At 46.6% G+C, this 21865-nt stretch overlaps 1 protein-coding gene across 1 annotated transcript; it reads right to left on the bottom strand.

The window, feature by feature from the left end:
- Positions 1 to 3824: 3824 nt before the first annotated feature.
- LOC131915832 (group 10 secretory phospholipase A2) lies at positions 3825 to 17537 on the bottom strand. Its single transcript, XM_059269119.1, has 4 exons — positions 17406 to 17537; positions 15038 to 15188; positions 13588 to 13694; positions 3825 to 4178 (listed from the first exon to the last, which is right to left on the bottom strand). The coding sequence occupies exons 2-4, from the start codon at positions 15097 to 15099 to the stop codon at positions 4036 to 4038; spliced, it is 312 nt and encodes a 103-aa protein (XP_059125102.1). The 5' UTR covers positions 15100 to 15188; positions 17406 to 17537; the 3' UTR covers positions 3825 to 4035.
- Positions 17538 to 21865: the final 4328 nt, after the last annotated feature.

Here is a 21865-nt window from a genome sequence, read left to right as displayed (position 1 = left end):
AAAACCTCTATAGAGAAATCTGATTGCTGAGGAAATAGAAGGAAAATCATGCATTGCTTGATGTGTTATGACCCAATCACTTTGAGTGGGGTGTTGAGCCAAGATGCTGCTTAGCGATCTCTCCAGTGAAGGAAAAATGTTCTTTCCCAGTTTTCTCATGGAGCCCCAGCACCACCTGATTTTGTCTACGTGAGACAGCAACTCTGTGGTTCAGGCACCCTGTAGCATTTGTGCGTTCCTGGAGACAACCCTGAAGATTCCTTCCTGCTTTTCTTCCCCGTGATGAAGTAGGGTGACTGATAAAAGTTATTGTACTGGTAGTGGCTGTGCTAGGTTCGGTAGTGCCCAGGTTAGACCATAGGTAGCCAGCCTCCCGATATCCCATTCCTACCTATGGCCTTCCACGCTGACCCCATGTACACCAATACTGTATCTCCAAGATGAGTAATGCCCAGATCTGCTCTGGGGAAAGAGGAGGTGTGGCCTGGAGCAACCAGATGGGCTGGTGCTCTAGCTTCCATTAGAGTGGGCATGCTCACAGCCAGGACCACAGGCTTGCTCTAATCCTTGAGTCTTCCTACCCTTCCAGGGAGGCTTAGTGACATCAAAAGGGAGGTGTCCATGTGAAACATTCAGACATCTCCAAATCAGAGCTTTATATAGCCCAGGCTGGCCTCAAACTGGTTACATAGCCCAAGATGATTTTAAGCTTCTGATCTTTGGATCTCTAGAATTACAGGTGCATGCAACCACAGCCAGTTTTATGTGGTGTTAGTGATGGAACTCTAGGCTTTGTGCATGAAAGGCAAGCCCTCTGCTAACTTAGTAACATCCCCTAGCCCAAAGGAAGATTTCTTCACACAGAACCTAAGAAACAGTTAACAAATAGGAGATGCCTCTGGTATCCAAAAGTTGGCAGTACTAGAGATGGAACCCTGGGCTTTATTCCTGGTGAGGCAAGTGCCCTGCCACTGAGCCACACCCTTAGCCTAATACTGCTTTTTATGAGGCATTAAATTTATGACAGAGGGGCTGGAGAGATAGCTCAGAGGTTGAGAGCACTGCTTGCTCTTCCAAAGGTCCTGAGTTCAATTCCCAGCAACCACATGGTGGCTCACAACCATCTGTAATGAGATCTGGTGCCCTCTTCTGGCCTGTAGGGATACATGCAGACAGAACATTATATACATAATAAATAAATAAATCTTAAAAACAAAAATTTATGACAGAAAAGACTGAAAATAATAGGGCATAGTCTCAACTACATCTAAAACTAGAAAAGCACAGTGTACATACACACACAACACACATATATAAAGGGGATTTATTAGAATGATTTACAAATTGTTGGATGACAGCTAATCCAACAATGTCTGGCTGTGAATGGAAAGTCCAAGAATCCTGTGGTGGTTCAGTCCAACTGGGTGAGCTGGGTGTCTCAGATGCTCTTAAGTATACACTGGAATCCCAAAGAAATAGGCTCTAATGCTACTGAAGGACTAGATTACTAGCAAGGCAAGGGCAGGCAGGCAAAGAAAGGCCTTCTTTCTTCCTCATCTTTATACAGGCTTCTAGCAGAAGGCGTGGCCCAGATTAAAGGTGTGTCTTCGCACCTCAGGATCCCAATTAAGGGGGAACCTCAAAGGATGTCACCTTTGAGGTGTCTTCCTAGCTCCAAGATCTGGATTAGAAGTGGATCTACCTACTTCAAATTAAGCAAAAATTTCTCATAGGTGTGTCCAGCATTTTTGGATTTTAGTTAGGTCCAGGAAACAACCAAGAATAACCATCACAAATCTACTCCTTGTTAACTTGACACATAATCATATGTCCTTAGGTCATGATTAATTAACAAATAAAAACAGCCAGGTCATAACACCTAAACATAATATAACTATTCCACATACAGTTAACAAATGCATTATATATTTAGCCGGTCATAATTATGCCTATCATAATAAACTATCACTTGCATAACCGCACACATACTAAATGTAGAGTAGTGTCCCTTGAGGAACATTCTTTGAGTATCAAACTTAAATATGATAACCATTGATATTCTCTTAATTGATGTTATATCACATGATAAAGAAATTGAGGAAAAAAACAAATATCAATACAAATGCTTTTTGTTTTTGTTTTTCAAGACAGGGTTTCTCTGTGTAGCTTTGTGCCTTTTCTGGATCTCACTCTGTAGCCCAGGCTGGCGTCGAACTCCTGAGTGCTGGGATTAAAGGTGTGTGCCACCACCAACCGGCATGCATTTTATTTTTTTATTTTTTATTTTTTTGGTTTTTCGAGACAGGGTTTCTCTGTGTAGCTTTGGTGCCTGTCCTGGAACTCACTCTGTAGACCATGCTGGCCTCGAACTCACCTGGCTCTGCCTCCCGAGTACTGGGATTAAAGGCATGCGCCACCACTGCCTGGCTCAAAAGTTTTATATACAGAATCACCACCAATTCCATTGCTGCTCACAACTGGTGAATCAGGAAAATAAAATGCATTTATCTCCTTAAGTTTGTAATACAGTGCACAGCATGGGCTTTCAGTACTCTCTGAGCTCCCAAGAAAGGCTTCAGTAACTGGAGAGGCTCTGGTAGCTGTAGGTGTTGGTGACTTGAAAGGTCTGTTTCAGATACTTGAAAGATTCTTCCTTATACTTCTGTTGTTCTAGAACCACATCTGGTACCAAAATCTGTGTTAGTCAGAGTTCTCTAGAGTAACAGAACTCTGTTTATAGAAAGGGGATTTATTACAGGCTGTGGTCCGGATAATCTGACAATGACTGCCTGTGTATGGAAGATCTAAGAATCCAGTAATTGCCGGGTGGTGGTGGCGCACGCCTTTAATCCCAGCACTCGGGAGGCAGAGGCAGGCGGATCTCTGTGAGTTCGAGGCCAGCCTGGGCTACCAAGTGAGTTCCAGGAAAGGCGCAAAGCTACACAGAGAAACCTTGTCTCGAAAAACCAAAAAAAAAAAAAAGAAGAATCCAGTAATTGCTCAGTCTACAAGGCTGGATGTCTCAGCTGATCTTCAGTATACATTGGAATTCCAAAGAAGTAGGCTCTAAAGCCAGTGAAGAAATGGACTTGTGATCTAGAGTGAGGGTAAGCAGGCAGAGAGAGCAAAAGCTTCCTTCTTGTATTCCAAAACTTGGGAATGCTTTGTCTTTGAAAAGATTTTAATTGGTGGTTGGGGCGGGGACACGTGCGCGCATGTGCATGTGAGGGTAGATACCTACAGAGGCCAGATGTGTCAAGATTCTCTGGAGCCAGAGTTAAAACAGTTGAGCTAGACAATATGCATGCTGGGAACCAAACTCAGGTCCTCCAGAAGATCAGAAAGTACTGTTAACCACTGCCACTGAGCCATTCTGGCCTGTGATTTCACTTTTTAGTGCTTTATATATTGCTCTACATTTTCTTTTCTTTTGATTTTTTTTCTTGAGATGTTGGAAATCAAACTCAGAACCTCAAGCATGCTACACAAATGCTTTAACACACAGTTGTACCACTAGCCCAGGAAATAATTTTCTTTTTCTTTTAGAAACAGAGTCTTCTGTCCTACCCAAGCTAGTGTCAAACTCCTGGGCTCAGGTGACCTTTCAACCTCAACCTCCCAGCAGAATACTGCAGGCATGTGCTACCACACCCAGCTTTCAGGAAGTAAATTTTACCCAAGACTGAGAAAGGTAGGGAATGTTTTTATTATAGTAACATTTCTTAGGTATATCATGTGGCAATCTTATTACGACAGCCAAGCCTACAAGCAGGAGTTCATCCCCAGTTGACCCCCAGCCATCAACAGCAGGTTAGAAGACAGCACACTGGTGGCTGTATTAGACCCAGGACTCAGCTTTCATCAAACTAGCCACTCCACAGGCTAACAGTCCCAAGTTCCTGAATGGAGGGAGAAAGCAAACACAAGGCTTTATCACCTGGCTCCCACTACCTCCTGCAGAAATTGAATGAAGTTGTTCATTACAGGAAGCAAACTTCATTTCCGTGGGCAAACGAACATTTCAAGATCAGCCCATCAGTGGCACTTGGGTGAGTCCTTTTCACATAAAACCGAGGGGTAGAAGAGGTATTTCAGGTGGTACTCTGTTCCTGCAAGGCAGTATGCAAGCTCCTCGTCACACTTGCACAGGAGTTCTTGGCATTTGTTCTCTGCAGGTCCTGGAAGAAGTAGGGAAACAGGTTAGAGCAGAGACTTACAGACACTGAGAATAAATACCAGGTAAGTCAGTAAAGCCAGAAGCAGAACAGGTTATAATTTGCACTTATGTGACACCTGACAGCTTTCTAGTAGCCCCCCGTTGACAAGACCACTCCAGGAGGCAGCAGTGACAGCTAGCTTCCACAAGAAAGGAACTTGGCTTGTCAAAGGAACAAGCTTCTGGCTTCTCTTCTGTGTCAATATTACCCTGTTACACTTAGGAATCCATTCAGATAAGACTGGATGCCTGGCAACTATCAGGCCTAGATTTGGAGTTCCTGCTCTTAGCTCTGTGACCTTGTCTAACTTTTATGTCAAACAGAACTGCTGAGGGTATAGCTCATTGGTAGAGTACTTGCCTAGCTTGACTAAAGCCCTGGGTTCTGTTCCTGCCACCACCAAAAGAAGTAGAAAGTAAGTAAATAGAATAAAATCATTCTCCAATTTGTAAGGCTGTTACACAGTGCCATCCCAGAGCTGGCAATACCCTGAGCTGGCAGCATGGCTGCTTAGCATGCAACACCTAGGCTCTATCTCCAGCACCAGAACTGGCATGGTGGCAGTCATATAGTCCCAGCACTTAGGAGGTGGAGGCAGAAGGATCTGAAGGTCAGGGTGATCCTTGACTACCTAGTAAATTTGAAGCCAGCTTGGGCGGCATGAGACCCTGACTCAAAAATTAAAAATTAGGTGGGCAGTGGTGGCGCACACCTTTAATCCCAGTACAAGGGAGGCAGAGGCAGGCAGATCTCTGAGTTTGAGGCCAGCCTGGTCTACAGAGAAAGTTCCAGGACAGCCAGAGCTATACAGAGAAACCCTATATGAAAACCAAAATTAATAAATAAAAGTTAGGACTGGAGAGATGGCTCAGCAATTTAGAGCACTTGCTGCTCTTCTGAAGGACCCAAGTAAGTTCCCAGCACCCATATCAGGTGGCTTACAACTTTCTGTAACTCCAACTGCAGGGGATCTGGCCACCTCGGGCACATGAACCCATGTGGCATACATTCACACAGGCAAACACACATATACATAAAAGTAATAAAATAAGGCTTGGCACTGGGTGTATACTCAAGATTTATTGGCTCCCAACTATGCTTTCTGTCTCCTTTCTCCAAGTCCTTCTTAGGACTAGGACTGTAGCTCAGTGGTTGAACATTTGCTTAGCATGCAAGAGACCCTGGGTTTGATTCCCAGGACCACAAAAAGAGAAAGAGGGTGAAAGAAGGAACTATGTAGCCCTGACCTGATGTGGAGTAATCTCTTTGTACACTGTAAGGATTTGTCACTCAAATTGGTTTAATAAAAAGCTGACTGGCCAGTAGCCAGGCAGAAAGTATAAGGCAGTATGACCAAACTAAGGATGATGGGGAGAAGGGAGGAGTCAGGAGTTGCCAGCAGATGGAGAGGGAGCAGGAGATGAACATGCCACGCTAATAAAGGTACCACCATGTGGCAGAGTGTAAATAAGGAATATGGGTTAACTTAAAATGTAAGAGCTAGTGAGTAATAAGCCTGAGCCATAGGCCAAGCATTTATAATTCATATAAGCCTCTGTGTGTATATTTGGGACTGGGAGGTTGGGACAGGAAATGTCCGTTTACACTGACTGACTTCACACTCACTATGTAGCTGAGGCTGACCTCAAATGCAAAGCAGTCATTCTGCCTCAGCCTCCCCAGTACTGGGATTACAGGCGTGTACCACCATGCCTCACTTCATGTGCATTTAGCTATACACATAACAAGGCATGGTGGAGCACACCTGTAATTCCAGCATGTGGAAGGTGGGGCAGGGTCATCATTTCTGTAAGCAGCCCTGAAGGGTAGTTTGTGAAGCTGCTAGGAAGGTGCAGTAGAGACTAAGGTTGTTGGAGATGCCAGGACCGTGGACTATCCACAGAGGAGAGCTGTAGACAAGAGGGGATCAGGGAAGAGAGGCCAAGCAGCCTGTAAACAACAAGGTCCTGGGAAGGAGCTGCCAAGCTTGTTGGAGCTCAAACCAGGACACCATGTACCCCGAGGGCTGGACAAGAAACTACAGAAGCCAGATGGTAGTGGCACATGCCTTTAATCCCATCATTCGGGAGGCAGAGCCAGGTGGATCTCTGTGAGTTTGAGGCCAGCCTGGTCTACAGAGCGAGATCCAGGACAGGCACCAAAGCTACGCAGAGAAACCCTGTCTCGGAAAAACAAAAAACAAACAAACAAACAAAAACCTACAGAAGTTTGTGTTTTATACAGTGTGGTGGCTCACGTCTTTAATTCCAGCACTTGGGAGGTAGAGGCAGGCCTTGTCTTGAGTGAAAGTCATGGTACCAACCACATAATGAACGCTCTTAACTGCTGAGAGTTTGAGAGCATCATGGTCTACAGTTCCAGGCCAGCCATGGCCACATAGCAAGACTGACTTAAAAAAAGGAGGGCAGAGTAGCTTGTTAGTTTGGGGGCTGAGGTGTAGCTCAGCAGTACTCACCTAGCATGCATGAGGCACTAGGCTCAACCCAGCACTGCAAAAGAATTAATTATTAATGGCTAGTTTTATGTCAATGCGATGCAAGCTGGAGTCACTGGAGAAGAGGGAGCTCAACTGAGAAGATGCCTCCATAAGACTGGGCTGTAGGCAAGCCTGAATGGCATTTTCTTCATTAGTGATTGATGGGGGAGCACTCAGCCCATTGTAGGTGGTGCCATTCCTGGGCTGGAGGTCCTGGGTTCTATAAGAAAGCAGGCTGACCAAGCCAGTAAGCAGCGCCCCTCCATGGCCTCTGCATCAGCTTCTTGCCTCCAGGTTCTTGCCCTGTTTTAGTGCCTGTCTGGCTTCCTTCAGTGATGAAGTGATGTGGAAATGTAAGCTAAATAAACCCTTTCCTCCCCAAGTTGCTTTTGTCATAATATTTCATCATAGCAACAGTAATAACTTTAAGACAGTTAGCTTGGGGCTGGAGAGATGGCTCTGTGGTTAAGAGCACTGGCTGTTCTTCCATTGGACCTGGGTTCAACTCCCAGCACCCACATGGCAGCTCACAACTGTCTGTAACTCCAGTTCCAGGGGATCAGACACCCTCATATAGACATAAATGCAGGCAAAACACCAATGCATATGATAAAAAGACAGCTCACTAACTAGGTATTAAGTAATTGATTAAGCAAATAAGTTAAATTGAGTACATTCACATTGTTAGCATTTATTTAATTCTACATTTCCATCACCCGAAAAGAAACTTTGTATACCTTAAACAGTCACTCCTCATTTCCCCGTCTCTGATCCTCTGAGTAATTACTCATTTCTTTGGTCTGCAGAGATTTACTATTTCATACAAATGGAGTCACCTATTCCTGTCACTCTGCTTCGTGCTCTGAGGTTTACTATGTCCTTCTCCTACTATGTTTTTCATATAGGGGCTGGAGAGATGGCTCAGAGGTTAAGAGCACTTGTTCTTACAGAGGACCTGGGTTCGATTCCCCACACCCACTGGCTCACAACAGTCTCTAACTTTGTTTCAGTATCTGAATCCCTCTTCTGACCTCTCTGGGCACTGGGCACAGCAATACATGCAGGCAAAACACCTATACATATAAAAATAAAATAATTTTTTAAGCATTTGGGGGCCAGCAAGAAGGCTCTATGGGGAGAGGTACTTGCCACCAAGCCTGGCAACCTGAGCTTGATCCCAGGATCCACATGGTGGAAGAGGAGAACAGATTCCTTCAGGCTGTCCTCCAACAACACACGCTATGGCTTGTGCATTCATCCACACAGGAAAGAGAGGAAAGGAGGGAGGGAGGGACAATGTTGAGAGAATAAACTAGATCCCTATATTATTTCCAGTTCTGATACAAACCCAACAACTGTTATTTTTCAAAGTTTATCACTTTAAAAATTGTTTTATTATATTTTTATTTATTTTTTGTGTTTGTGCATGTGTGTGACAGAGAGATTATGGAGGTCAGGGGACAACTTAAAGGAATCAGTTCTTTCCTCTTACCATGTGGGACCTGGTGATTAACTCAGGTTGTCAGGCTTGGAGGATAGCACATTCAACCACTAAGACATCTTGCCAGCCCACAACTATGTTTTATCATTCCCATTTTATTGACTAGAAAACTGAGGCTCAAAGGGATTACTTAGCCAAGATCACAGACCTGGGAAGGAGTCACCCAGGATTCCAGCCTAGGAAAAGTCTTCTCCTTGGGCAAGAAAGGCTTTCTGAAGTAAGACAAGTTCATTGCTCTGTGGCCTGAGCTCCACCAGAGGGTCCTCATTGTTAAAGAATGAAGTTCAAGAGTCAGGCCACTGGTGCACACTTGTATTCCCAGCAATCTAGAGACTGAGACAGAAGTTTGGAAAGTTCAAGGCCAGTCAACCTGCACTAAGGTAGGAAATGATTATCTCAAAAGTAAATAATATATAAAGAAAAGGGAAACTAGCTCCCATGGGTTAGACATAACGCCTGAACCAGGCAGTGGTGGTGCACACCTTTAATCTCAGCACTTCGGAGGCAGAGGCAGGGGATCTCTGTGAGTTCAAGGTCAGCCTGGTTTACTGAGTGAGTTCCAGGGCAGCCAAGAGACTGCACAGAGGAACCCTGTCTGAAAACCAAAAAAATAAAATAAAAAAATAAAAATAAAAAAATAAATCCTACTAGTAAATATTATTATAGGCTGAAATTTTTTTTAAATATGTTTGTCAGACCCATAAATGGAAAACAGGCCAAACTTGTAATTAAATAAACAGCTATGTTCAGAATATCCCTAAACAGAATAACAGAATATTTTTGTTGCAAATGCATAACAGACACCTTGGGCCTTTCTGTGTGGCTCAGGGGAGGAGCTCTGAAAACAAGCAGACTCCAGCAGCAAACACAGCAGCAGACGCTCTGCGGACACCATCCCCAGTGTGGAGGGAGGCTAGGAAAGCTGTGAGGTCTGTTTCCCCACAAAGTCTCACTTCACATCTTTGCCCGTGCTAGTAGTTCAGGGACGAGTCACTTCTTACCCTAAGTCTGTTTCTCCAACACAAAATGAACAGGATATAGCTCAGTTGGAGTACAGTGCTTGTCTTGCGCGTACAAAGCATGTGAAAAGGGATGTAACATTTCCACAGTGATTCAACAGTAAAGTTGAAAGTTTAAAACAGTTATTTTAGGCCCAGAGAGATGGCTTAGTGGTTAAGAGCACGGGTTGCTCTTCCAGAGGTCCTGAGTTCAATTCCCAGCAACCACATGGTGGTTCACAACCACCTATAATGGGATCTGATGCCCTCTTCTGTTGTGTAGGCATACATGCAAGTAGAGCACTCATACATAATATATTTATTTATTTTGGTTTCAAAGGGATCGTTTTCTTTCTTTTTTTTTTTTTGTTTTTTGTTTTTTGTTTTTTGTTTTTTTCCAGACAGGGTTTCTCTGTGTAGCTTTGTGCCTTTCCTAGAACTCACTCTGTAGCCAAGGCTGGCCTCGAACTCACAGAGATCTGCCTGCCTCTGCCTCCAGAGTGCTGGGATTAAAGGCGTGCACCACCACTGCCCGTTGGGATCATTTTCTTTGGTGGGGATGGGGATGGTGGATACACCATAGCACACTCTGGTTTTTCATACTGCTACTGTGTGGAAGCCATGGATCACGCTTGGCAGTAAGCACCTTTACCCACTGAGCCCTCTGGCCCACCCCAACTTTACACTACCAGCTCTGCCTTCCTTCTAGGGAGACAGGGCCAAGAGCAGTGAATATTGAAGCCACCCTCCCATGATGCTCATGTTCCTTTCTGCCTCTGGAACAGTCTCTAGAAGCTGGGGTTCTAGTGGAGACTCAGAAGGAGGGACATGAAGAGGGAAAACAGCACACACACACATCCTGAACTCTTTCACCTCTGCAACACTCAGCTTTCCAGGTAAGGAAACTGCTGCTCAAATAGGTTGTCAACAACTCGATGTGACAGACACAGACATCACCCATCCAGGGTCGAGTGATCAAAACAAAGGTGCTGATGTTATCCAAGAGAGGAAAGAATGCCTCTTTAGGGGACAGTGCTGAGACAATTGTATCACAATATGCCAAAGAATGAAGTTAGACCTATCCTACTGTTTGTATGAAAGTTAACTCAAGCTGGTGGGTGGTGGTGGCGCACACCTTCAATCCCAGCACTCGGGAGGCAGAGCCAGGCAGATCTCTGTGAGTTCGAGGCCAGCCTGGTCTACAAAGTGAGTTCCAGGAAAGGCACAAAGCTACACAGAAAAACCCTGTCTCGAAAACAAAAAACAAAAACAAAACAAAACACACACACACACACACACACACACACACACACACACACACAAAGAAAACTCAAAATGGATCATTGCCATCAATCTCAAACTATTAGAAGAAAACAGACAGGTAAACCTTTGCTATACTGTGTTTCTCCATGGATTCTTAAAGCATCAAATACATGGGCAACAATAAACAAAATAGCTGACTAGGATGTCAGCAAAATGAAAAACATTTGTATCAAGGATGTCGTCATGAAAAGGAGGACAGCCCACAGAATAGAAGCCACAGCCACAAGAAAGATGCACAACAACAAAAAGACAATTCTACTGAAAGTTGTATGAAGAGGGCTCAGTAAAGAAATTGCTGAAATGGTCGCTCCTTTAGGGGGAAGGTTTTTGTTGTGGATAAGAGAAAGAAAATATTCAGAGGTATCTGGAGTAAGAGTCCAGAGCAAAGACAAACAAAACAAAACAAGTAAAAAAAAAACTGGACATGGCCAGGGATATCTGCCAGGAAGGTGAGAGAGTGGGAGAGAAAATGGAGACAGCAAAAGAGAGAAGAGCAGAGAATAGAGAGAAAAGGAGAATGGTGGGATGTAAGGAGGATGAGTAGCTGCTGGGAGGGAAACCTGAACGCTGGAGCCTGCCTGGGAGTTTAGGGTAGGAGAAGTCGTGAAGGATCAGGATCCTAGGTGGGGCTCTGAAATATTTAATGGGTACATGTGAATAGGGACTGTAGGAGCCTGGAAGCTAGCATGGGCTTTGATATGCTGATGGCTGCTGTGAGTGTATGTCAATGGAGAGCCATATGTACCTTCTGTCAGAGGCAAGGGAAGTGACTACTTTTGGTGGACAGAAAACGTGTTCCACCAGTTCCTGAGGAATGCTGGCTTTTTTCTAGCCACCAGAAATCCTCCTATGGGTCAGCTTGAGGTGGGTGGACATACAAACTGTCTGAGACCTGTGTAAAGTCCTCAAATAAGCATGTCTCCAAATGATACAAAAACAACCAAGAAGCACATGAAAACATAGTGTTGATGATTTATTAGAAAAAAGCAAATGAAGCAGGGCAGTGGTGGCGCACAGCTTTAATTCCGGCACTCTGGAGGCAGAGGCAGGAGGATCTCTGTGAGTTCGTGGTCAGCCTGGTCTGCAGAGTGAGTTCCGGGACAGCCAGGGCTACACAGAGAAACCCTAGCTGTTTGGAGAAACAAAGAACAAAACAAAACAAACAAACAAAAAAACAAACCAACCAACCAACCAACCAAAAATGAACAAAGAATAAGAAGAAAGAAAAGAGAAAGAAAAGCGAACTAGAAACCACAAGTATTGGCAAGACTGAACAAAAATTAGATCCTTGCTATGTTTATTTTGAACTCCTGTTTGTGTGTGCACAGAGGAGGTCAGAGGACAACTTGCTAGAGTCAGTTCTCTCCTTCCACCATGTGTGTCCTGGGGATCAAACTCAGGTCTGTAGGCTTGGCAGCAAGTGCCTTTGCATGGTAGGCCATCTTGCCATCTTGCTCTTCACTTTAAAATGGTGGAAGAGAGCCGGGCGGTGGTGGCGCACGCCTTTAATCCCAGCACTCGGGAGGCAGAGCCAGGCGGATCTCTGTGAGTTCGAGGCCAGCCTGGGCTACCAAGTGAGTTCCAGGAAAAGGCACAAAGCTACACAGAGAAACCCTGTCTCAAAAAACCAAAAAAAAAAAAAAAAAAAAAAAAAAAAAAAAGGTGGAGGAGAGCAAGGCATGGGGTACATGAGAGGGTTTGGAGGGAGGAAAGGGAAGGAAGGCATGATGAAATTAGAAGCTCAAAAATTAAAAATAAAATTTCTTTTCAAATGAGAATTTTTTCCAGTTTGACCATGGAACCCAGGGCCTTAACATTCTAGGTAAGTGATCTACCAATGAGCTACTGCATCCCCACCCCAGCTGAAGCAATGAACTTCGGGGCTGGACAGATGGCTCAGTGGTTCAGAGTACCTCCTGTTCTTCCTAAGGACTTAAGTTTGCTTCCTAGACCAAGCAGGGAAGCCAGAGCAAGCGCTTCTCAGGTGCACACAGACACGCTCATAATTAAATAATCATAATAATTATTATTATTTAAAGCAGTGAAATTTGTGTTGTGTTTATTCTCATTTAAAAGAAAAAAGTAATTGGGCAGCCAAGGCTACACAGAGAAACCCTGTCTCAAAAAAAAAAAAAAGAAAAAAATTGAAAAGAAAAAGGAGAGAGTTAGGACCATGTGGCTCAGTGGGAGCACTTGTTTAGCATGTTTGAGGCCCAGGTCTAATCCCTAGTACTGTCAAAAATAGAAAAAGAGAAAGGACAGGGAGAAGCCCAGTGCCTGCTTTGAGCCCCACTGCTCCAACTCTATCACTACCCACAGTCTGTTTGTGATTTGAAAGAAAACTGTAAATGGAAGGGCACCACGGAGCCCTAGTGCTAGTGCCCCGGGTTCCCACAGCTGGAAAGTGCCCCACCCTGAGCTACATTCCCAATTACCCAGTGCCTTAAGGTAAATATCTCCCTTCTCCCTAGCTGGAGCACACCTGTAATCCTAAGAGTTGGCAGGCTGAAGCAGGAGAAGGAAAGAGCCTCCTCGGGGCCTGGGGATTTAGGTTAGTAGTAGAGCACCAGCCAAGGAAGCCCTGGGTTCTGTCCTCAGCACAGGGAAGAGAAGGACAATTACATCGTCTCACCAGCTCTATAGTTCACACTTTTAATTGAAGTTTCTATTCGCTTGTTTGTTTTTTGTTGTTATTGTTGTTGCAGACAGGCTCTCAAATGTATGGTTCTATGTTCATCCTTTCTTCATGTTGGAGCATAGTCTGCAGTTTGGACACATGAGCATGTTTACCCAGTTCCCTCCTGATGGACTTTTCAGTTGTTTACACCTAGTGTCGTTTCTCTTGTTCTTTTTGTCCAGACACTGGAGAAATATGGATGTGTGTTCCAAGGGCTTGGTGTGAAAGGTCACTTCTTAGGTAACACTATCATGTGGTCGATGGAGAGCTGGAAGCTGTGGTACCTTACTACGAGGGCACAGAAGCCATTTGGATCTTGCAGGATGCCCAGGGGACACTTGGGGAAGTCAGAGTGCATGGTGTGGGGCACTCACCACACTGGATGCGGTGGTCGATGCATTTCCATGCGTAGCGGTCTATCTTGGGGCTGCAGCCAGCCTCCTGAGCTCGAGAGTAGCAGCAGTCATGATGGTGACAGCACCTGGGGTGCAGCGTGGGCAGAGCAGTAGCTGCATCAGAGAGGGAACTCTCTTGGTCCCCCCATCTGACCAGGGCTGACCTAGTGGCCTCTGATGGACATGGGGTCCTGGACTGGCTGACCAGCCTTACTCCCTGACCTTACCTGGCCTGCCCCTGCCTGCCTCCTTGTAACTCTGAGCTTCCCTTCCTTCATCGGTCCAACTTGTGCCTTCTGCCTGGACAACTCAATGGCCCCAGGCACCAGATTCCACCCAGGAGTGATCATGCCTCCTTCTCTCTCCTCAGGCTAGGATTATCTCTTGTCACACCCTGTCATAAAACCTCCCTCCTACCAGGAAGGTTGATCATGAATTCTCACTATAAACCTCATACCGTTTGGAACTCTGTGGAATCCTCTCCTTTCCTCACAGTGTCCTCCAGGGCCAGCTAGCCTGCCATATAGTAGAACTTCAGTAAACATTTATTGTTCGACAGTTCCCTGAGAGACACCCACACCTGCCCTCACACCTTGCAACACTCAGCTGAGGCTTCAAGCAGTCAGCTCCAACCTTGCCCTTAGAAAGCCTCCAGTCTGTGGAGGGAGGCGGATCAGCTAGTGATGTGGGATAGGCAGAGGGGCTCTAGGAGTCCAGAGGAGGTGGCAGCCCCAGCCACGCTTCAGGGGAGGCTTCTTGGCGGTAGGAATTGCAGAGACACTTCTGAAGATGGTGTGGGAACCAGACGGCCAGAGTGTAGGAATGCACAGCTGTCATCAGATGCACCCAAGGTCCAGGGCAAGCCAACATGCTTCTGTCTCCAGCTAGGGAGGAGGCAGCCACATTCTACACTGATCACTGAATTAGCTTTGTGGCAATGGCTAATGTCTGGGTCTCTGGGAGCCCCAGGGACTTTATTATCAAGTGGGAATGAGCATCATGCTTCTTCCTGAGCAGAGCCATGATGGATGTCACAGAAAGTTCTTGGCTCTCAGCTTTCACGGGCAGGCTTTTCACAGGGTATTCTTTATGCTCTGTGCTTGCCCAGATGAGCAATTTGATGGTTCTGTAGCTTGGTTTCCTTATCTGTGAAATGGGACTGTTAAGGATCCTGAGATCCGAGGCTGTGCAATAAATAGTCTAGATAGCTTTATGTCATTACTAGGTGATGTCATCAGGGTAAATGTTAGCTGTTACCAAGATGCCTCTCACTGACCTCAGAACCCAGGAACCCCTCTATATACAGGGTAATGCTAGGTTCTGGGATCTTCCTAGTTCAAACCTGACTTCAGTTTGGGTTTCTCCTCATAGGCCTTGGCTGTCCTGGGAGTTGGGGGATCTTGTACTCTGGGTCCCAGTATACACTCACCAGTCGATGGCATCACGTGGGTCTCCATGGCCACCCAGGCCACAATAACAGCCATAGTTCATGTAGGCCACTGGTGATCGAGGACCAACACAATCCAAGGTTCCTGCCAGTTCCAGGAGCCCACGCTTGTACACATGTGACCTCCTTGTTGCTGAGGGATAAACAAAGGTCATAGGTTCAAGGTCAGAGCTTCCCTATCCCTAGCAAAGGCACTAGTCTGACAAGGATCTAGATGTTTCAACTTGTCTGGGTTTCATGCCATTTTCTAGGTGTGTGCCCTTGATCAAATGATAGCTTCTCTGTGCTTTGATTTCCTCATTTGCATAGTGCAGGATAAAGTGGCATCAGCTCTCAGAATAAAGTTGGACAAGGCATTCATGGTACTCTGCACATTACAAACTCCATTACAATCCAGATCTTCAAGGCAATGTGAGCAGAAAAATGAGTTGTAGAGCACAGTATAGGAGAGACCCCAGCACTGGACTTTTGCACAGGCTGATCTCTTTCCCTAGAATGCCCTGGTTCTCACTGCTCTGCCCCTTCGGATGCAGTCAGACTATACACTGTGCATTCAATATGTATCATGCTGATTTGCTAGGTGCTTGCTTGTCATAAGAGATAAGCTGAAGAACATCCTTGCACAAAGGAGGCTCTCTGGGGGTTCTGAGTCTCTGAGCCTCTCTACTCTCCTCTAAGACTCTGGCTTAGGACCCTATATATCAACTTTTATTTTCACCTCAAGGTCAGCTTCCTTCCTTAGCCTGAGTCCAGCCACCTGGGTCCTGGTACACCCCTAGTAGTACTCAATGGGTGCGACAGTAAATCCTGCATTTGAAAGGTAAAAAAGGGACCAGCTGGGGGAAGTGGCCTCCATACCCCCAGCTCACAGCAGTGGAGCAGGCTCCAGCTCACACACCGGTGCAGCAAGGAAGGGACGGCAGGAGGGCAGGCCTGAGGGACACGGGGCGAGAGGGCAGGACCAACTGCCAAGTCTGTTTGCTGAGTGTCTGTGTCCACCCTCCCCTACCCCACTTCAGGATGGAAGACAGTGGAGGTGCAGCCTGGCCCTGGGCTGCCATGACTCTCATCTGTCACTTAGAGCATGTTTCCATCATAATGACTTATTTAAGGGCTCCACACTAAAGTTAAATCCAATCCTGTTTTCTCTCAAGTACCACACTAGAGGCTGGGAGGGGGTTCTCAAGGTGTCTCAGATAAGAAGAAAACTGAATTTAGAGAAACTAGGGCTCTAACTCAGGTGGTAGAGTGCTTGCCTGGCATACACTGGGTTCTATCCCTAGCATTGTATAAAGAAGACATGGTAGCCTGTACCCGTAATCCCCAGCACTTCAAGGTGGAGGCAGGAAGATCAGAAGTGAAGGTCCTTGGCTAGATAGAAGTCTGAGGCCAGTCTAGGCTACACTTTCCTTTCTGGATTATAAGCCTGCCCGCTTCCAACAGTCCCCACACTTGCCTTGAGCCTTCCATAGTTCCCATGGATTCAGGGTAAAGCTCCCAGTTCCACTGTACTCCACATCCCAGTGGAGATCCAAAGCTTGACCCCCCAAGCCTTCCTACCTCTCCAGAACCCAGCCATCCCTCCAGTCAGGCCCATCACACTACTGCCCTGCCTTCTCTTCAGCCAGCTCTCGGAAGCCTTACTCTACAGGTGGCCCATGCTGTGCCTGTTTATGGGAGTGCTCTTCTTGCTTAGATGCTCTTCCAGAACAGATCTCTAACTCTCATAGCTGGATATCCTGACACACAGAAAGGCTTCTAGGAAAGGTCTGCTGACCTCAGGAGCCACCAAGCCCAGGTCAGACACTCCTAGCCTAACCACTCCCAACACTGTCCCCTGAAACCATCTGCCTAGCTCCCCTCCACTCCACCCCTAACCACTCTGCTGTCACAGAGGCTGGAACAGCCTATGAAGGGCCCAGGTGAGGTACAGACAGCAGCACTGGGTTTGGAACCAAACAAAACACTCCCTTTGTGCTAACATAGGTGGGGTAGGTCAGGCTGGGGTCTGTTTGCTCTGTCTATGTGGGCAGCCTCCACTGGTAGTGCCAGGACCCACGGGGCATTGTACAGGCCCAAGGACTCAATGCTGGTATACACCCAGTGTGAGTCGTCCTAGGCATCCCTGAGCTGTGCTACCCAGCTGGTGGACCTGTGATGTGGATCTGGAAGATTTTTGTCCTGGAGTAGAAGCTTCACACCTCACCTCAGTACTCAGGTAAGGCCAGGTACCCCAGGACTAGGGAGTCACCAAGAGAAGCCTCTCTAAGGGGGTTTCCTCACCCATCCACAGGAGTCTAATTCCTATCCCTGATCCTCCCACCCACAGGGTTCTGCCTGGAAGTCTTACCTCAGACCCCAAAGACAAGGCAAGTGATTGCCAGTTCAGAAGGCTCAGGACCCGGGTCTGGGAGCTCCAGGCTGCTGGAGAGGACTGCAGTAACTATGGGGATTATGGAGGGAGGATTCTGATACCCTTCACCCGCTGAGTTCCTGAATGGAATGCCTGAGTGGAGGGCGCTGGAAGGAATCAGAGACAGGGCTCCTGAGTGTCTGGGAAGGTAGGTGTGTAGGCATCTGAAGAAAGGACTGGGGATTTTAAGGCTTCTGGGTGCTTTAAGGGTCTGTTGAGTTGGGGGTGGTGAGAAAAAAATGAGGAAGTATGGAATCTGACTCGGAGGAAGCCAGTCACCCACCCTCGCTGGTCACTCACCCTCATTGAGTCTGGGTCCAGGTCCTAGCAGCAACAGTAGCAGCAGCAGCAGCAGCAGCATTATTAGCCAGCACAGAGGTAGCCCACAGGCGTAGGAGGGTGGCAGGTGTGGGACTGACCAGAAGAGCTAGTGGTAAACTCAGCAATCCTGCCGACCCTCACCTCCAATCCCGTCCCCACCTCACCTTTCCGTGGGGGCGGAGTCAAACAGGAGTGGTCACCTGGCGTCTTGGGGAGTGTCTGTCCCTGACTTCTGCAGATTGGTCCCCAAATGGAGGGCTAAGGCTAAAAGGGGTCAGGCCCAGGGATGCCTCCATGGAGTAAAAAGGTCCTGTGTTGACGCTGAAGAGCACCTCAGCATTTTACAACGCCTGCGGCTGTGCTCCTGTGGGCAGTGGCAATTGACTCTCTATAGTCTCCTCATGATACCACCACAAAGGGAGAAACTGAGGTAGTCAAAGTTTGCCCAAAGTCATGCAGCCATTTCTGGTAAAAGACAGGGCTGGAGCCCTGGTGGTGGTGAACTAGGAAGCTGGGACAGAAGGATGTGGGGAATTCTGAACCAACGGGGACCTCACAATGTGGTCTTGGAGGGGAGGTAGGGAGTGGGGAGGAAGGAAAGAGAAAAAGGACAGGCATGGAGGGGCGGAAGGCCATGCCAGCATCACACTGGACTACCTATTCCATGCAGGTCTATCCCAGGCTTCTCATTTGTTGGATGGTTTCCTTCAGGGGAAGTGGACTCAACAGATGCTCTCTACTGAAAAGAAATGACCATTAGAGGCAATGCTTTTACCGGATGCTAACACTGCACAATCAGGCCCCATTTCTTTTTGTTCCTGGAACTCATTTTGTAGACCAGGCAGGTCACCAATTTTTGTTGTTTGGGCTTCTTACTTGATCTGAGTGGAACCTTGGGAAACACCCATACCTTATGAATAGATTCTAGTAAAGTGAGAATTATCTCCAGCAATAAATAAATAAAAAGTAAATGACAAGGGGAAATTGGGTCTCTCTAGCTTTGAAGGTTCACCACACACACGTTTCTGTTGTTGTTGTTGTTGTTTGTTTGGTTGGTTGACTGTTTTTTTTGGGGGGGATTTGTTTTGTTTTTTGAGACAAGGTTTCTCTGTGTAGCTCTGGCTGCCCTGGAACTCAATCTGTAGACCAGTCTGGCCTCTAACTCACAGAGATCTGCCTGCCTTTGCCTCCCAAGTGCTGGGATTAAAGGGGTGCATCACTACCACCCAGCACAACACAGGATTTAGCCTAGGCCCTCAACCAATTCACTGTTACAGAAAGATACTAAGGATCTATGAACTGAGAAGCCAAAGGGCTGGTGGGATGGCTCTGAGGGTACCACACAAGTCTAGAGACCTAGGCCTGAGCCCTAGAACCCATGTAAAGATGGAAGGAGAGAACTGACTCTACAGAGTTGTCCTCTGACCTCTATACTTGTACTGTGCCCTCCCATGCATCTTGCTCGTACATACACACTATAATAATACATCTAAAATGTTATGTATTAAAAGTAGGGGAACCATGACTAGAAATCATTATACATAGTACCCAACCTCTCTTTGCCCCTGCTATGATAATTCGAAGGGGACAGGCTTCATCCCTTATCTACCCACTGGAGTGTGAGAGTCGGGCCACAGTCTGGTCTCATGCTTCTTGTGTGGCCATCACTGATCTACCTGGCCCTTGGTCACCATTCAGTCAAAGCTTTCTCATATAGTCCAGATGGGATTTCAGATGCTCCAAGTCTTTGAATTACAGAAAATGTAAGTAACAACCTCAGTGTACAGCACTATTAGGAAAGGACAGGGGCTCCTGTGGCCTCAACACCCATAACCACCTGCTCCAGGCGGGCATTGTTTTGAAACTGAAGTCCTACCTGAAAGATGCTAGAAGTTTGGAAGAACCAGAAGTTTGGAGCAGGGACAGGGTTCCTGCCCAGCTAATGTGAAGTACCCCAAGAATCATCATTCAGGGTGCTGCTCTCTTGGAGTCTCTCCCATGGGACTTCTTTCTCACTTTTCCTTAATTTTGCTCTATGGAAAAGACATTGAGCTCTTGGAAGGCTAGGGTAGCAGGACTGTTGTGAGTTTGAGGCCAGACTAGATTATCTAGTGAGTTCAAAACCAGCCTGAGCTACTGAATAAAAGCTTGTCTCCGAAAGCCGAGGGCCAGCAAGATGGCTCAGAGGGTAAGGGCACTTGCCACCAAGCCTTAGGACCAGAATTTGATTCCAGGAACCATATGCTTGAAGTAGAGAACCACCTTCCTCCATGTCCCCCAACTCCTCAGCTAAATAACTGTTAGAAGGAGGAGGAGGAGGAGGAGGAGGAGGAGGAGGAGGAGGAGGAGGAGGAGAAGAAGAAGAAGAAGAAGAAGAAGAAGAAGAAGAAGAAGAAGAAGAAGAAGAAAAAGAAAAAGAAGAAAGAAGAATAATCAAGCCAGGTGACATAGGTTTGCAGGCCTAGCTGCTTGGGAGGCTGAGGCAGGAGGATGATAAGTTCAATGACAGTCCAGGCTATAGAGTGAGCTCAAGGCCAGCCTGAGCAACTGACATCCTTTCCCAACCCAAGGGTAAGGGGGTGAGGGAGGGAGGGAAGGAGGGAGGGAGGGAGGGAGGGAGGGAGGGAGAGAGAGGAGAGAGAGAGAGAGAGAGAGAGAGAGAGAGAGAGAGAGAGAGAGAGAGAGATATGCAGCTCTGTGTATGTTCTTACTTGTGTGTTTGAGGCTATTCAACACCTATTACCAAGGAAAGAAAAGAAACATCATTCAATTTCTCCATTATTCATTCACTGAGTCTGCAGCATGGACTGACCACCATGTCCTCAAAGGCAGGCCCTGTACTGGGGTACAACAGGGGACCAAGTGCAGTTGTGTGCCCAGGTAGTGTTGGCAGACTGGGGGGACAGGTGTGAAGACGAGGGGAGTGGAGATGTGAGTAGGGCAACGACATAGGAGCAAAGGACTTGGGTATCCAGGAAGTGAACCTCTGGGTCTCAGACTGGGTGCCCTATTGTTTCCCAAAAGCAGATCCTGGCCCAGGATGCTGGAAAGGTGGATTATTTGTAAAGTGTATTCAGGGAGCAGAGGATGGGGCACAAAGGAAGGCAGGATGCAAGAACAAGTCCTAAGACTAAACACAAGCAGGTCTTCAAGGGTTCATCTAGAAACCTTTTCCTAAGCTCCCATTTAGAGAACAAATGAAAGAAATATTTACTTCAGACTCCTGCCTCTCTTTGTTTGAGGGCTTCCTGGTGGGGAAGGCAGAAAGGGAAGCTGGTGGATCTGATTAAAGCCCTCATGGTCAGAGCCGGGGCTGAGATTTGCTGAGTTAGAGAAGAGAGAGCTCAGGGACAGAAGTCAACCAACTTCTCACCCCTCAGGGCTCAAAGAAAATTCTCCAAGCCAGGTATCTGAGATGAACTTTCTAGATTGGCTCGAATGTGGTGAGACCAGGAGCCAAAGATATGTAAGGAGGGGAGACATAGCTAGGCAAAGAGCCTGGCACTAGTGGAAATTCCTAGAGTACCGGCCTCCCTCTGGTGGACAATCTAGGCATAAAGATTCCTACCAGGAAGTATTTGATTCGAAAGGGACAATGGAAAAAACTTATTTTTTGATTATAAAGATTGTGAAGCTGGAGATGTAGCTCAACAGTAGAGAGCTATAGCATTGGAAAAAGAAAAAAGGTGTGCATGCATATGAGGGGGTGGAGTTTGTAGCTGTAGAATGGCTGGGTATTGACAGGGAAGTAATTATTTATGGAAAACACACACACACACACACACACACACACACACACACACACACACACAAAACATCTGGACAGGACAGCGTGTGCCTGTAGCCCCAGTGTGCTGAAGGCCGAGCTTGAAGAACACAAGTTCAGGTCTTGGCTACATGATATTGAGTTAAGAGGCTAACCTGGGATATATAAGTAAAAACATTTTTTTTTCCCTGATGTTTGGGTAGCCTGCATGTCTTATCATTGACAATATTGGTAATTTCATCAAACAGGCTGGGACTTGGGTCATTTGACCAATGAAATGTGGTGAAAGAAGCCTACGTCACTTTTCAGC

Source organism: Peromyscus eremicus, chromosome 8a, assembly GCF_949786415.1.
Source record: "Peromyscus eremicus chromosome 8a, PerEre_H2_v1, whole genome shotgun sequence".
Lineage (NCBI taxonomy): Eukaryota > Metazoa > Chordata > Mammalia > Rodentia > Cricetidae > Peromyscus > Peromyscus eremicus.
Note: the sequence above shows the minus strand (reverse complement) of the source record. Positions and strands in the feature narration are given on the sequence as shown.

Bases quoted from the DNA above. Each gene is read 5' to 3' on its own strand.
- LOC131915832 (XM_059269119.1), bottom strand. From the start codon at position 15,099: ATGAACTATGGCTGTTATTGTGGCCTGGGTGGCCATGGAGACCCACGT. The intron at 13,695-15,037 runs GTGAGTGTATAC...GCTGCACCCCAG, and splicing joins CCACGTGATGCCATCGACTG to GTGCTGTCACCATCATGACT. The intron at 4,179-13,587 runs GTGAGTGCCCCA...TACTTCTTCCAG, and splicing joins CGACCACCGCATCCAGTGTG to GACCTGCAGAGAACAAATGC.